At 52.7% G+C, this 16,559-nt stretch overlaps 3 protein-coding genes across 3 annotated transcripts; 2 read left to right on the forward strand and 1 right to left on the reverse strand.

Annotated features, from left to right (window-relative positions):
• The first annotated feature begins 4,785 nt into the window (after window positions 1-4,785).
• Window positions 4,786-8,044, forward strand: BDW74DRAFT_38247 (uncharacterized protein). The gene is made up of 6 exons (XM_073732650.1): window positions 4,786-5,374; window positions 5,420-6,164; window positions 6,208-6,316; window positions 6,364-6,421; window positions 6,473-6,978; window positions 7,029-8,044. The coding sequence occupies exons 1-6, from the start codon at window positions 5,246-5,248 to the stop codon at window positions 7,450-7,452; spliced, it is 1,971 nt and encodes a 656-aa protein (XP_073582423.1). The 5' UTR covers window positions 4,786-5,245; the 3' UTR covers window positions 7,453-8,044.
• Window positions 8,045-9,347: 1,303 nt separating this feature from the next.
• Window positions 9,348-11,626, reverse strand: BDW74DRAFT_38321 (uncharacterized protein). Its single transcript, XM_073732652.1, has 3 exons — window positions 11,370-11,626; window positions 9,890-11,268; window positions 9,348-9,838 (listed from the first exon to the last, which is right to left on the reverse strand). The coding sequence occupies exons 1-3, from the start codon at window positions 11,389-11,391 to the stop codon at window positions 9,503-9,505; spliced, it is 1,737 nt and encodes a 578-aa protein (XP_073582424.1). The 5' UTR covers window positions 11,392-11,626; the 3' UTR covers window positions 9,348-9,502.
• Window positions 11,627-12,436: 810 nt separating this feature from the next.
• On the forward strand, window positions 12,437-14,228 carry BDW74DRAFT_38314 (uncharacterized protein). Its single transcript, XM_073732651.1, has one exon. It carries the CDS (start codon window positions 12,647-12,649, stop codon window positions 13,763-13,765), a length of 1,119 nt encoding a protein of 372 aa, XP_073582425.1. The 5' UTR covers window positions 12,437-12,646; the 3' UTR covers window positions 13,766-14,228.
• Window positions 14,229-16,559: the final 2,331 nt, after the last annotated feature.

The raw sequence follows: 16,559 nt of genomic DNA on the forward strand, positions 1-16,559 counted from the left end.
CCGCACTGAGTGGTAGACTAGAGTTGGGTACCCATCGCGGTGATCAAACACCGGCTGGCAAGGGGCCGGGGTAATGCCATCGTTATATATCCCATACATCGTCGGGCCTGATACATATTTGAGGAGAAACCGTTGAGACTACTTGAGAGTTCCCTGGTTGGGTCTCGGATCAGCCGATGGACAACCATGAATGCAGAACACACCAGAGGTGTATTCCGTAGTAGTCAGGGGTTCTCTTTCTCCAGACGGAGAAATGACAAATCGGATCGGCATTGCCACTTTCCCTCTCCATCTCCCTCTCCTATCAACTTTTCCCAGCACGCTGGAACGATCAACGATCCGCCTGGAGGTCACGGCTTGCCACTGAAGTCTCCGACCAATATGACTTCATCCGGTCGCCCTTTAATATTTCGGTTCCAAGCTGGGCTGCCTCCGACTGGCGACTCCAGCTGTTGATCTCCGCAACTAGCTCTCCTGATCCCGTCCCCTGGAACCTTCGTTCCTGGCCAGTGGCAACTCCGCCAACGTCTTCCCACGTCAGGATCAGCTCAGTATCAGCTTGACGGTCGTATACATAGTTCTCCGCTGGAGTACACTATACAGGCGAGAGCGGAGATCCCTCCGGTTACCGGCGTCGACGAGTCTCGCTTCAAATCCCGCTAGTGGGGCTCTTACCTCGCCCTAGGATCAGAATGATCAGACCTGCGGTGCTCAGGCTCTGTTGTGCAGGATCTCAAGCAAGGGATAGCCCTGTGCAATGTTTCGTGCAGGTGGGCTTGAACCCCCATCGAGAACTCCCGTTTTTGTTCCGCAACGCGGTTATCCGTCCGACCGCCGCCCTCCATTATTTGTTTGTCCGCCGGGATGGCCGGAGCGACGGCTAGAAAAGAACCGGAGACTGCGCAGTCCAGCTCCACGAGGAAACATTGTCCCGATGCTGTATTCTATGTTCGAATCCAACAGCCGTTACGTTTATACCAATCTCGCTGAGGGCTCCCTGGGTCATTGGATACCAGATCTTAGCGTCAACTTTCCTACAGCCGTAAGCCAGTAACTGCCGAGACTACCGAAAGATGAGCTGCCCGCCGTGCCAAACTGCCAAGGGATGCTCTCTGGCAATCCTCCTGTTCCCGCCGATATCCCGTTTACCGCGATCTGAATAACCATATCTCGATCAGGTACTCCGTACTCTGTCGATCGATTCTGGTGGGCTGGCGCGGTCGTGGTTCAGGTTGCTGCTTTGTCTGCTCAAACGTCACAGGGGCAGTTCAAATCACGGGCTCACCAGCTACAGAATTGCCGAAGCCAGCCATCCGTTAGCTGGAAGCCAGATATCGATGTGTCTCAAGTCTCTTTCAACTTTCTTTCTTACGCAACGGTCGGTAACGGTCGAATTATTCAGACTTGATCAGCACGCTGACTCGATACGGAATACGCCGATACTCAGATCTACATTGCTATTGGTCACCAAGGAGGCCGATGATCCTTCTGCCGAGATGGCTGCTGCATTGCGACGCATGACTTTGTGGAGGGCTCAATATCGAATCATCGACGTCGAGTGCATGTGGTAGAGCTTGGATCCTGTGCAGGTGTGCCGAGCTCGCGTCGTCCACGAGCTCCTCGGCGACAGGAATCAAGCCTTGTTAATATATGGTAATCGAGACAAGAAATGAGATCTTGGGTCAAAGGGAAGTCCCCGAGACCAATCCGCCCCGAAAGTTGAGTCCCCGAGCCAAGATTACCGCTGAAAGGGCGCATCGCAGCTAGTCTCAGAAGACATCACCTGTCCAGTCACTGCCCTTCTGGCGATCAAATCTGATAAGCGTGCACCATAAAAGTAACGCAACTCGCAGCTTGCAATTTGCGATTATGCCACCTGACAGCGGGAGTGGCCGCTACACCGTACATGACTCTACTGGCCCCCTCGTGGAGCCGTTATTCGTGTTGCTCACCGCATGTAACCACTCTCAAACATGGCAAGGAGGCCGACTCATGGTCACGCCCATTGGCCCAGCTTCGCAACAAACTTCCTTTCATCACTCCGTCTCGATAGCATAGTATTGGCTTACGGCAGCCATTTCAATTGCTTGAACGGCCATGCCGTATAGGCATTCGTCCAATAGTCCCATGCCCGCGCCTACCCGGATCTTCCTATTCAAGTTTCCTGGCCTGTATCTACTGTGATCACTGATCGCCAGCTGACAATCGTCCTGCCGTATCCACCAGGCACGAGCACGAGCACATCACCCGTCACGGTCCATGACCGCTGCCCCAAGCTAAGCCGTGTCTTGGCATCTCAATTCCAAATACCCTGCCGATAATCATTTTGGCGTTCAAGCAATTGCTTGGGATAGATGACCATAGGCTGGCTATTTTAGCCATTCCCGGGAGCAAGGAATCTCGGTACAATGTTCGAGGTTCGCCCGGGGTACAAAGAAGTTCATGTCGGAGGTCGGGGCTTACGGAGTAGTGGCGGTTGACCTCGGGATCACCCTCAAGTTCTCAGCCACCGCCTTGGACCTAGGTTTGAGATTAGCCTATCGAGTTCTTGAAGCTGATAACGGGAGCTCTGGTTTGCTCAAGAATTCGGAATGACATTCCGACTTGACCAGGGACTGGAGTTTGAGCCTTTGAGGCTCTTTCGTATCAGTACCCCGGGCCCGTACAAGCTAACGGAGAAGGGTTATTGTTCAATGTTCGAGTACGCGGAACACCGCCTTTCTTCTCGAAGCACTACCTTGTGCAATCAAATAGACTGCAAGGTCGGTATGCTAGCAAATACTGTAGAGGCTGCAGTTGGCTCGGCAAGGAGAGAAGTACCTAACCTCGTCAGTCTTTTTGTCTCTCCAATCCGAAAGTCCTGCGCACCATCCAACGTCTGGTATATATGATGTGCGGCGTACCTACATTTACACATCCACCCAAGCCACTGCATGCAAGCAAACAATCTAATTCATGGTCAGCACGGTCAGCACGATTCAAAGATCGAACTCGATCATAGGCAGATCGAAAGGCAACCTAGGCTGCATCAATACGAACTCGTCTTCCTGCATATGAATCGTTAAGCTACTCCTGCAGTCGCATTCTGTGCCACAAACTACCGTTTACAGTGCAGTCTTGGCGCGATCGGCTCCTTTACCTCGCAGTGACAGCACCCATACTCTGTACATATTCTCTCTTTTCCCCCGGGGTTACGGGCTGGCCTCAGGTACGAGGTTCCTGCGGTTAACGACTCCTGCCACGCAGGTAAGATCGGCCATGGACGTCAACGCCCTTGAACCCAAGGCCACGGCCATGGATACGAGCTCAACCTTAATCAGAGGCGTCTGGCCCCTCTGGACGCACGCCGACAACTTGGGGAGTCTTTCCCATCGTCAACCCGCTACACACGATCTGTACGTGATCAAGCCTTTGCGTCAAAAATGTGACAGCTCCCCGCATTAGTGGCAGGCCCATTTTCTCCAGGCCAGGCCCCAGTCCCAAACGGCGCTCAGCAGTGCTGAGTGAGCACTAAGGTGAGGCTTGAGCGGGCGATTGATAGGATGACAGATGTCCGACTCGTCGTCAATGCGATATGTAATTTCGTGCATCTATCACATATCAATCGCCGGCCAAATGTCTCACAGGCGACAAATCAATAATCAATACCGCTCTTCCTTCCTGGGTGAAATCGTGCGCTGCAGCATCGCATGCACGATGCCACCAATCCTGTCTCTGCTCGCGTTGTGCACGGACTCTGTCTGCCCCAGCCTCGGCGGGGCTAGCTATGTATGCGGTTGCTATTTCCGGGGTGTTATCAAAGGCTACTCCGGATCTAGATGTTTGTCTGGTCTAGTGCCTGGCTAGATCCGCCGTGCGGACGCTATCAGAGTAATCGCCGCTGGTTGATTGCTCGAGGCTGAAATGCAGGTGTCCTCCTCTCTTGCCTGTTCTGGCTCCGTGTCTAGTTGGGTGAGTACCTCGTTCCTCCAGTCCAATCAACCCCTGCAAGCTGCGGCCATAACTGCTCGTACCAGGTACACGAGATACCCGTCGCTCTTACTCCGGAGTACACTCGCCAACCCCAACGACTTCTTGAACTATGTCTACAACGGTCGCATTCTCTTCACCAACTCTTCACGCCCTGACAAGTCCTTCCCATACGAATGACAATTGTTGCTCATCGCTCCGCTCCGCCCTCGGATCCTTCAAACCTAAACGCAACCCCAGCTATACCGGTACAAGCAAACGCGAGCTGTCACATTGTTGCCTTCCAATAGTTGCCGCTGGGACGTTCCCTGCAGATCACCCGATCATGGCCGGCGCTGGGGACCCCGGCCAGTAGGGTCGAATATGAACTTGGTTGAGGCTGCTCTGGACTTTTCTAGAACGTAGCTTGTGGTATGGGGTTGTTAGCAAGGGAACCAAGTATCTATGTGTGCTTGAAGAGCCTCAGTTTCCTTACTGGATGGAGATGGCTGCCGCTCAGGTGTGATCAAGTGCCAGGACAGGATGCACTATGACAGGGCGCTGAGGTGTATGTGCATATTTCCGGCGTGTCAGGAACCAGTCGGAGGCTCTTGCATGGTGAAGTTCGTTCCTCGGTCGAAGATGACGCCGCAGCAGATAACTTCGAAGCAGGGGCTGACTATTGGTTGACTGCTACGATGAGCCGTGACTGCTGCACGGATATGTATACAGATAAGGGCAGAGCAGTGCGTTTGTGAGTGGGACGAGGCTCAAGATATATATTTTGGGAAGCGGTAGGAAGCCACGAGTCGCGCCTTCTCCATGCTGGCGAGAAACTCTATAAGGACTTGTCTGGATCCTTCATCTCGCTCAACAACACCTGCGATCTCTTCAGAGTCGCCTCTTGCTACCCCGGAGTAAGCAACGCCTGCCAGCCTGCCATGGCGACATCATCAATTGATGAGCGGTAGACCGAATCATGACACTCAGGCCAGAGCGGTTCCGATAGGCTGGCGCTGATTTCCGAGAAGATCACCCGCGCTCTCTGAGCTCAACGGCGCTGACAGCTGCCACCGTTTCTGTCCATTTTCATCAGGCTCGACTGAATGCATTTTGGTGGCCATTATCAGTATCATGATTGTTTACTGCCGGGTTTCGTGCGAGATCAACTATACGATGATCACGTGCCGGACAATGCAGGCCCGGCTACGTCACGTATCTTTGACGTATAACAGCGAGTGGATCCTATCTGCCGGAACCACGGGCGCCGATACCTGCCATCTAGATCCTCTCCATCATGAATTCACTGCCCTTTATCCGCCCTAAGCATGTCCTTCCCTCTAGTGAGCCGACAGCCGGTCCTGCACTGCCCGCCAGACGGAAAATCAGTCTCGCTTGCAGCAATTGCCGCGCCAAAAGATCCAGGGTGCGTCCCCCAAGCATAAGCGAGCCGGCTTACTGACTCTTGTAGTGCGACGGCCGAAAGCCATTCTGTTCAGAATGCGTCATGTCCCGCCAGCGATGCGTGTACGAGAACTCGGATAAGCGAAAGAAGGAGACCTGGAAAGCAGCCATCAGCGACCTGGAGCAGAAGAACCGGCGCCTCGAGGCCATTATCAAGTCGCTCAAGTGCAACTCGCTCGACGAGGCGATTGAGATCCTTCGCCAGCTCCGCGAGAACGGACACGAGCTGGAACATGCCACGACTTCGCGACCAAGTGTGGGTTTCGACTCCGGCTCCAGCGGCCGGAGCCCAGCCCAGTCACTCAGCCCTCGTCCGAAGAGACCCGTTGCACATAAGGAGAGGTCGCGCAGTTCCCTTACGATTGATCACGAACCCAATGCGTCTGTAGGTCCTTTTGGGTTGCCTCCCCGGGAGATAACGCAGCATGCTGTGATTTCATTCTTCACTTGCGGCGGGACCCTGTTCTATATCATGCCGAGGGCGGAATGTGAGGATATGATCCAGGCAACTTATGACAGACCGGAAGATGTGACGCGGAACATGGTCGGCCAGATCTGCGCGGTTGCGGTCATGGGGAGTCACTACTGCACGGACGACATCCCGGTTCCTGCTAAAGAGAGGTTTTTTGAGATTGCTGCATCGCTGCTGCATGATGATCATGTGGATGATGATTTGAGCATTATGCGCATCCATGCTTGCCTTTCGGTGTACTTGATTTTGCTCAAGAGTACGACGGCGCGGACTATAACTGGTAGGCCCTTTCCATTTCGTATTGAATCATACTAATATTGCAGCCTCTGGCTTGAATACCGCACGCTACAACATGCAGGTATATGCGGAAACTAGTGGTGATGATTGGACTGAACGGGCTAAAGTGATTCGGACGCTCTCGTTTATCGAGTGGTGAGTCGACATCAAATTTAGGCTCATGGATATCCTAACATCGATAGCTGGTTATCCTCAACTCTTGGCTATAAGCTTGACTTGAGACAAGACGAGATCAAGATGGTCGGTAACCGCTCCTTTACTCTTCATATCTAGTACTGCTAACCTGAGGAGGTTAACACTCTCGCCATGGCTGAATCATTGAAGAATCCTGACAACCAACTCAGTCCAGACTTGATTCAATGGCACGTATTCAAGATTGCATATCTATCAGCTCAGGTGTACGAATTTGTTCACTCCGCAGCTTACGTTTCCATGGACGACCTCCAACAACTCTCTACCGATCTAGACAGCTGGCTCTTGGAGCTTCCCAACTCGATGCGTTTAGACTCGCTCGTTAGGGAGGACGGTACGGCGAGCGAGAACTTCGACTCTGCAAGCCGACCGCTTCTCTTTCTCCATATGATTCACATTACCTCACGAATTACCCTGTACGAGCGTGTGATGCACTTTATCTTGAAGCAGTCGCCGAGTCTCTCGGACGAGCTGGTCGTCCGGGAAGTGCTGCGCCTGCCCGCAGATATCCACCAAACATATCAAGCATTTGCGCAGCACCTCGCTCGCTTGATTAGACTTCTTTACGACAAAGACTGTGTTTTGGCCAGATGCTGGCTTACAATGTAACTCTTGCATCATTAGCTCTTTCTGAAGCCGTGCTAACCGATCCAAGCAACGCATGCTACCATTCCAGCATAGTCCTCCTGTTAAATGCCGCCCAAAATCTGGCCGTCGTAGCCAAAGAAGAAGCCGAAGCTCAGGCTAGACGGCCGGACCTGGAATCGGTATCTGATAGCCTAGTGCATGTCCGCTTTTGCCTTCAGGCACTGGGCGTCTGCGAAGACTGGGATATAGCCGCCATGCGTCTTGTTGATGTCGTCAAGCCGTTATATCACCGTCTGCAACAGACGGTTGAGATGGAAATGTCTCAGGAACCAGACCAGGCCCTTGCGGACTCCAAGTCGTCGTATCTACTATTAGATTCGAGCACGAATAGTGGGAATGGCCGGCAGGTGAAGATCCCAGCGCGCCTGGCGCATATCATGCATCAATCTGTCGCGGCCATGAAGTTGCCGTATCAGGAGGTGTGGGTTTAACCTCCGATTCGGTTTTGGCTGGCTGCACTCTGGCAGTAGCAGCCTTGCCCTGGGTAAGTAGAAACGTTTCCGCAGTTAGATTTGTGCTGCGCATCCGCAATATCGTCTCGTTTGTCACAAAAAGAGCCTAGAGTGTGAGCGTTAGACCTTTTACACTCTAAATATCCACTGTTGTTCCTTCATGCCTAAAATGCACAGACTGAGAATCATCATTATCATCGAGTCATCCACCCAATATTGTCTGATTGGGATTGGGAAACTTGCTTTTGAGCTCTGCTCCACTACATTGTACATATCATTTGAAGCTCGCTGAACGCGACTACTGGGAGATCTATCCAACCACCAACGCACCGGCTCCTAGGTGCAGCCACTCGGTGTACGCAGTATCCGAGCTGAGGCCGGATTTCTTATCCAGCCACTACATGTGCTAACCATGCAGGTGGCGCTGAATTGAGTTGCGCCCTGCCTAGGAACATCAAGAAGCCTTATCCAAGATTTTCCAGCTATCCACCAGGTAAACGTCAAAGCACACGCCTAGCATAGCTCAAGCCTAGCTCAAGCCCAGATAATTAAGTATAGTGCGTCGCATCGCATACAGAGGCCAGAGGCCAGAGGCCAGAGAGTAGAAAGTAGAGAGCTGTGTGAGGTATCATCTGATCAGCACACTGTCCCACCGACGACGTCATGCGTGCCGGCGGCTGTGGCATGCGGATACTGCTTCCGTGGCTAATGATTGCGTTCCGGCGCTGTGGCGGGTACCACGTACCATACGTGTGGCCACTGCATGGTTGTACTCGCTTACTCGCTTACGGCACGGGGAAGTTGGGACAAAGGGGCGGAGTACGGAGGAGAGTACCTAGGGGATGTACCCGGGACATTCTGAAAGGTAGCTGGGTACATGTATATGGACCTGTATGTGTATGTGTACTTGGACTTGAGTCATAGGTAGGTAGTACTTGGGTCGGTAGATACGATCCGTAGAGACATTGGACTGCGAAAGATAAGACGATGGATGACTTATTCCGAGCGCTTGGTCATTAGTGTACTTAATAGTGCTGCGCTATTAGGTTGCGTGGACGAGCTCACTATCTGTAATCTAGGACAGGGCTAGCAGATATGATACAGTACACCCGTCTCCATCCGCCGGCACATAGCATGGATATGTAATCAGGTACAATAGCAATGACGAAGCCAGAACGACACGTCGGACTGGACTGACTCTACTTCAATTATGGGACGGAACTTAGTTCCGCACGAATAGTAGTTTGAGATTAAGTTGGCACTTATTGTTGCGCACGGATATCAGGTGTCACCTGGGGTGGAGAATTCTTAGTAATTCAAGGCCTCCAACTGCCTAATTCGTGAAGCTCAATATAGCCCATTCGCCCGAGAGGTAAATGGAGAATTCGGCTATACAAATTCGTTGCAGAACTTCTAGAATTGCCATATAAAAACCCCTAGAATTCCTAGATTAGAAGAATCAGCACGCTCTTTACTTTTTAAAGTATACCAATTATTCGATCAGTATTCCTAGCTAGTACGGTATTCGTAGGGCCCAATATCAGGTCTATATCAGACGCAAGCAAGGCACGCATAGCAAGCAAGGCGAGGCGAGGCACGGCAAGAAGCAGAGGGGAGGAAGGGGTTGGATCATGACTCGCGGGAATGAGTTCCGCTAGGATGGACCTTGCGTTGGGGGAGTCAGATTCTCATTAAATATTTAGAGGACGTGGGTAAATTTGGATTGGATTGACGGGGAGATAAGGTACGAAAGAGCGAGTGAGGGCCGGTGTCGGAGGAGATTTACATCCATGAGGTTCTCACAAGCTGCGGTGGATACGAGGGTGAGAGATACATATATACGGATAACACTAGGGAGACTGGCAGGAAGAAAATTTATGTACAAATGAAGTGGTATTCAGTATGCTAAACTTCCTAAACCTATGTATGATATGATATGCTATGTAACCCTATGCTTGACATCACTCTATGTACATTCCCAAACCCAAACCAACCCGTCCATCCCATCAACTCATCCATTCCAGTAAGGCTATACAGACTCTAACGGCAACCCCCCATACACAATCGCCGGATCAACAGGCGAAATGGGCGGGAGACTAGGCGGAGGCACAGCCTCCGGCGGCCGCGGTGCGCGCAACAGAACGTGGAAAATCGTCCAGATACCTCTAAACACGTCGACGCGGTCTTTTGCGTCGAAGAGGTCGTACCACCGCGTGCGCCGCAGCTTGAGGATGTGCCAAGGGTGGTCGGGGTCGGAGGTTGGGGGGACGGTGCTGCGGCCGGTTGTAATGATGTCGATGTAGCGGCGATGGACGCGGAGGTGCAGGATCGAGAGGTGGTGATTTAGAGAGGAGAGCATGTAGATCTGGAAGCACGTTAGTTTTCTGAATCAAGAATCGAAGCGAAGGTGGCGTACATCATCATAAGGGCACTCCCTATCGCGGCCGATCTGGATATACCGCATACGCTTATCCCAAAGCCCTGGGCCAGGACTGATAATCTTCCACTTGTCGCTGCTACTCATTGCCCGTCGTAAGCCTGGCCTCTGTAACGCGGGCGGTTGCGGCCGCGAAGTCGAGCGCGGCCTTCCCATCAACGTCGCGGCTACTTGTTCCTGTTCAAGCATTACGCGCACACTGTCGCCAATGGTGTCGTTCGGCGCGCCGCCCCATCGAGGCTTCGTGGTCCACCACTTGCCTTCACCGGGCCTAACCTCAATCGCGCCCTCGCGTGCCCGCTCCTGAGCGGCGAGTAGCATGGCGCCGACTTCGCGTACCAGATCGCAGGTGTCGCCGAGGCCGTCGCCGGGAGTTTCGTGGGGGCCTCGGAAGATGGTCTCCGGACGGCACTGGGCGACAAAGAGGGGGCCTTCGAGCATGCCATTGCGGGCGAGTTGGCGGTCCTTGGGCGAGCGCGTGGCGAGGAAGGTTTGACGGACGGGAAAGAGGAGGGTTCCGAGGGAGAGCTTGGGGGGGTTCATGGGAAGAGAGGCCTGGCAGCCAAAGGGCCAAGCTGCCATCTCCGTGAGGGCGCGGACTGTTTCGTCACGGACGTCTTCTGGCATGGCCGGACCGGCTGCGATGCGGCGGCCTTTGTATTTCTTCACTAATTCTGGTTTTGCGTCTGGGTCTTGGGTAGCTGTGGTTGTGGGCGGCTCGAGATCCATTGGAGCAGTCTCAGCGGTCGCGTCCTCCGCGGTCTCGGTGTCCGCCTCAGTCTCGCTCGGCTCAGGCGATTTTGGTCGCTCGTAATAATCATCCAAGCTGTCATCCCAGTACTGTGACATCCGCTCCAGGGCCGTCCAGAACTTTCTCGTCTGCGTCACGCGGACCCGTTCGCGACCAGCGCGAGGCTCCAACCGAGCGACCTCCCGGAACGCATCGTCGTTGTCCAGCAGCAATTCCTGCTCTAGCAGCTCGTATTTGTCCTTGTGCGGGTATGGGTTCTCGTTGTCCATGAAGATCGGCGTTCCGTCTGCGGGGGCGGGGGACCCGAGAGACGGGTTGGGGCAGTCCATTTCCCAGGGCAGCGGAGGGGCGGTCTTTGCACCATTGTGATGGACGATCGCGGATAGGGGGACGTCGGTCTCGAGTTTGAGGTTGAGGTCCTTGAACTTGTCCGGTGTGATGTCCTGCGGGCGGCGGATGGAGGCGAGCTCGGCTTGGAGGTTGCGGAGGGAGTCTTCGGAGGGGGTGTCGGGGACGGAGGGGACGCGGTAGATGGGGAAGTCTAGCTTGGTCGGAGGAGGCGGGGGAGAGCGTTCTGAGTCAGGATCCGACCCGATTGCGGGGAGGCCTGCAGGGCGTCGTCGTTAGCAGTCGGGATGGAAATTGAGGCGTTGAGGGGGGAGAGCCGGTGGCTTGGGGGCAAATAAATTGGGGACGGGGGGCACTCACCCATTGTACTCCATCCAAACATGATGGCGGACTACTTGACGAAACGGAATTGCTCGAATACACGAAGTTCAGAAGTGGCAGAAGACCAGCAATGCATTCAGAAGATCACATGCGATTAATATTGGGCCTGAAGCCCAGGAACCTCGTGGGCGGAAAGTGTGGTTCAGGGGACGAGGGGAAAGAGAGGGGCAAGGGTGGCAAGAGGCCTCAATTCATTCAATGGAATGCGCAGACTGATACACTGGACGATGCTGAACAAAGGCTGAAGAAAGAAACGCTTAGCCTGAAGATCGGGGAGAAAGCTTGGAAGAGGGGGAGCGCCCAAGCGACTGACGAGTGACGCCCGGCTCAATGTCAACTGCGCGGTGGAGCGACATGACACAGTCAGGATTTCCCGTTGTTTCGGTGTTTTCGCCAACAACTGCATCTCTCATGACCAGGAGACATACATTACCAGTCTCAGGGGACTCTTGAAGCGTTTTACCCCCTGGACTATGCAATCGGAGCAGTCAGATCGATGTATGCCCTCTGGTCTGACGGCCTGGCAAAAGTCAGGTGACCTGTAGAAGACGAGAAGCAGTGGAGCCGGAACTGCAGTCGGACCGGCTTTGGTGGTTTAGCCCAAATGACGTAGCCGCTTTCCTTTTCTGGACTGGACAACACCACCCACTTCAATAATGTCAACACCCGCTGCATCGGTATACGGGTATACGAGTCTGGTGAGCGGAGCTCCTGACTATTTCGTATCTGTCTCCATGATGGCGTGGCAGGCTGATTAAATTCGTACTTGTTTGCCCTTTTAGCTCGTCGGACCCTGGTCGGACTAACGTTGTCTATAGATTGCTTGGCCCAACCCATTGGACGGATTCCGTTTCACCCATCCTTCCGTTGTGATCCTTCAACTCAGGAACATGCGCCTCTGTCTGGCCTCGCTCCTGGCCAGGGACCCATGTCTGGGTAGCATTCGCACGGCCGTCAAAGCCGTTGCTTGGGGTCCATGCGCAGCCCAACGGCTGGAGGAGGGCTATTCTTAACTTGCAGGGCCAGGCCTGATCTTCTGACTCTTTGCTCTCTGCAATCTCCTGCACTGCCTGCTCTTGACGAGAACTCCTGGCGAATCTCACGACATGGCCTGACTGGCTTTACCCTTACACTTTCTCTGACGCAGTTCACGTCTACTGCCATTTCATCAATCCTTTCGCCGTTTGAGACTACCGCTCCTTTGCCTCAATTCATCCAATGTCGTCAGCCTCTAGCTTCGTTGAGCGCTGACTGCCATGTCCACAAACCCTTCCATTATCTTCTACCAAGGACTCCGATGTACGAAGGTCCGACGAGCACCAGTACCAACTGACTCCGCTACTTCTTCCACCGACACTCCCTCAACCACCTCTATTGACGCGCCGTCACCCGAAGACGCAAAGTTGATCGAGACATCTAACCGGTCTTCCAACGAAGGGACATCGACGGTCGCGTCTGCTACGGCTACTATTAACCCAGAACTAGGAACAGCTTTTTCAAATCATACGACTAGCCGGGATCCAGAATATTTGTCAAATCTAAATACTATACACAGCACTTTATCTACTAGCTCCACTCATACAGCGTTCGCTACCGAGACTTCAACGCAGCCTACTTCTACATCGTCCACATCGCTTGTATCAGACGATGACGCCGGCCCTCCATACGATCTTATATTCGGCATTCTCTTCGGCATTCTTGGGCTCATAACACTAATTGCTCTCATTATCCTTCTCATACGTCGTCGCCGAGCTCGCCAAGAGGCAGAGGCGGATAGTCTGCAAGACGACCGGGCGTCTGCAAACTCGAGGACAGGCCTACGACGCGACTTCCGGTCGCAAATGTCTTACCTTGACGGTGCATCGCCAACGGCTTCGACCCTTTTGAACTTCCAGCCCGGGGCTGCATATCGACCTGACGAACAACATCGCCACCAGAGCCTACAGTACTCGGACCCATTCTCAGATATGGCGGCCGTTTCCGATGAAGAACAATCTTCAACAAACTATTATAGCGAGAACCGTACACCTGCGCTCCCACCAGAACCATACACAACCGAAAGACATTCATATCACAGCGGAACCAGTCTCGGCAGCACAATCGTACTTCCCGGACGGAGCAGCATGGATAGTGAATACTCCAGGACTCAATCCTCTGCAAGACCTCCTGGTAGCGGAACAAGCCAGAGCAGTACCCTCACTCTGCCGGGCAGAAGTAGCATGGGCAGCGATGACCCAGTGCCACACTTTTCTTTTGCGAAGCCGCCGGATTATACGTCGTCGTATACGTATTCGAAGACTACTGTTCGCGTCAATGGGCGGGGTAGCTCGTTTGATTTGAGGGCTTCCCAGGCCATGGTTTCGAGGAGTTTCTAGCTACAGTTCTGCTAGCTACGCTACCTCAAGGAAACAGTATAGAATATCTACCTTGTACGATAGCCAAAAGTTATAATTGTGCTCTCCACCAATCAATCTACTACGCTAAACATCTCGAACCCTCTTTCAGCCAACAACGGCTTGCTAGAACATGCCGTTATACCTACCTACATATAGACAGACCCACAGGATCTCACAACCGAGCAATGCCAGGCCCATGGACCTTCTAGGCTTTTCTGGTGGTCTACTCCCCCGAAACACCTTCAGCTTTGCGAGACGTCCTGCAGACGCAAATTCTCAAAGCCTATGAACCCCAGGAAGTGAATATAGGCGCTGATGCTCATGTCAGATATGCGTGACTATGAATGGGCGGACGGTTCTCCGGCGAATGGCTGGTCGCGAGAGATGTTACACCTCATCCTGCTAAGGTGGTGCTACGCTGACGAGAAGGGCATCCGCTTTTGGTGTCAAGTGGAGATATCTTCTTGAACGATTTATATAATTCCACACCTGTGCCGGTGTACACTCCTATTTGGACAAGCATAATCGAGAATCCCAAGAAAACCAACGCTTTAATCTGTCTGCAGTCTTGCGGAAGCAGAGGATCGGTCTGTTGGGATTCGTGGAGGGTAAGAATAAAGAGAACCCCAGCTAGCTGACCACACAACAGAAGGAAAGGACGTCTCCCGATGCTGTAGGTGCTTTTCTAACGTCGCACATCGTGTGTTCAAATTCTGATTCAAAGCATGTATGGTACCCAATAAACGTGCGTATCTCGGAAGTACCTATATGATCCACCTGCACGAGTTGTCCACATTTCGTTGCACCCGGGCGACGCCACCTGGACGTGCACTGAGAAAGTCCATACCTACGGAGGTAGTAAGACAAGCCAGCAAATTGTACTGGTTATAGAGATAAATAAATATCTAACTGTCAAGCCGTGGCTCTTTGAGTAGATCTATTTCGGTTTCTGATTGGATCTGGTCAAAGGACTTGATTCCTAGGGCTTCTTGCCCTAATGCATACCTACAAGTGACCCCTAGCTGATGAAAGCACGTATTATGCGAGCCCCATAAGAGGCGGCGAGTACAAAGTTTAGCAACGCCAAACATGGAGAGGATGGAATTAGTTTACTTGTGCCTGTGTCAATAAAAGAAGTCTCGAGATTAGGCAGGGGAACTGATGTACATATACCCCGATGAAATGAGTGACTTTCCCCAGATGAATTGATATCCTAGCATGATGCTGCTGCTGGTCTGGTGAGGTGCACCCGACCGAGCCCATCATCTGCTCGCCATGATTGTATGGTGATAGCACATATGCCAGTTGACAGGAAATGGCCGTCTACCTAGCCATAGTACTATGTAAACTGGGCAGGCAAGGTCACTGGTCAATGGAACCAGGCACACCCCACCGTCAAGATCTCCTCCTGCTGTAGCAGGAATTCAGGTACTGTCTAGTACCCACGGTGTTCAGCCTACCTAAGGCGTAGTGGATTCTCCAAGAGCAGCCTGCAGCACCTTACTACCTACCGGTAGGTATTATATCTTCAATGCTGGCACCTAATACAGCCGCTTGTGTAATTGTGCGGTTGTGTTTCGAGGCATGGCCAGGTCGTTTAAATCGTTGTCGGGTGTTATCCATCCATATAGAACCATCGAAGCAACGGCTCCGGCTCTTACGAGGATATATAGAATCGGCGAGAGCCAATATCAATTTTGTCGATATCTCCGACGAGCCAGGACCGAACCAGTCAGTCCCTGGCTCGCATACATACCATGCGTGAACCAGAGCTGAGCCCAGGTCCTTGATTCAGTAGCTCCAGGTATGGCAGCGACCTCATATGCATATGCTAGAGATTATATTGAGGCATGTATCGTACTGCAGTATGCAACGACGGCCCCTGAACATGGCTGCACAAACGCAATACAATACTACCTACGATGGGTCTGTTACCTAGGGTAGGCCTTAGGTAGGTAGTCCTAAGTACGGAGACATGGCTCTGATGGTGTTAAAGTGAGGGTGTGTCTGCCAGCAACTGCACTGAACAAATAACCAAGCTTATGCACGTACTAGCTGATCTAAAGACTAGAACGAGGACCCTAGGCTGGTAACTTATGGCCAGCCCATAGGCAACAGAGCTCACTGAGTCCTCTGCTCTAACATAGCAATTTCTACACCAGGCTTTCTTTACGTGGAAGAAGCTGAAGGCTCAACTGGGTAATTCAAAAGTTGACGACGAGGTCAAATGCTACAGCTGCATGGGCCTACAGATTTCTAGCTAGGTTATATTTACCTCCCCCCCTCCCCCCCTCCCCCCCTCCCAAACAGACGTAGCCCGTTCCGCCGCGAGAAGTGGAATGCTTGCAAGGGGGAAGATGCATTCTTCTTAGAGCTAGCGTACGCTGACCTACATTCCAAGGCGCCGCGCGAGCCCATAACTGGACGAGAAAACCGGGGGAAAAGGCAAGCCTCTCGTTGATGTCGAATCCAGAAGTGACGGGTCTTCCCAGTGTAGGGACGACATGTATAAAACCGCATGTTAGAGCTTTGGACGAAGATGATAGTTGGTACCTCTCAACTGGTATCCGATAGACAAACAAGGAAGGATCAATAAGCCAGCTATACAACCAGGCACGCATAAATTTGGTGAGCACCCCCTCAACCAGACCCCTGATCGCGAGAGTGTCACATAGTAGGTTTGTTGATTGAGCCCAAGTAGGTAAACCAGTGTAGGAAAAGCAAGAGTCAAGGCGATAGAGCCGGGAAACATGAGTTTTTGCCATTTTCTTCT

The sequence above is a fragment of the Aspergillus multicolor genome (assembly GCF_047715735.1).
Source record: "Aspergillus multicolor strain CBS 133.54 unplaced genomic scaffold BDW74scaffold_18, whole genome shotgun sequence".
Classification (NCBI taxonomy): domain Eukaryota; kingdom Fungi; phylum Ascomycota; class Eurotiomycetes; order Eurotiales; family Aspergillaceae; genus Aspergillus; species Aspergillus multicolor.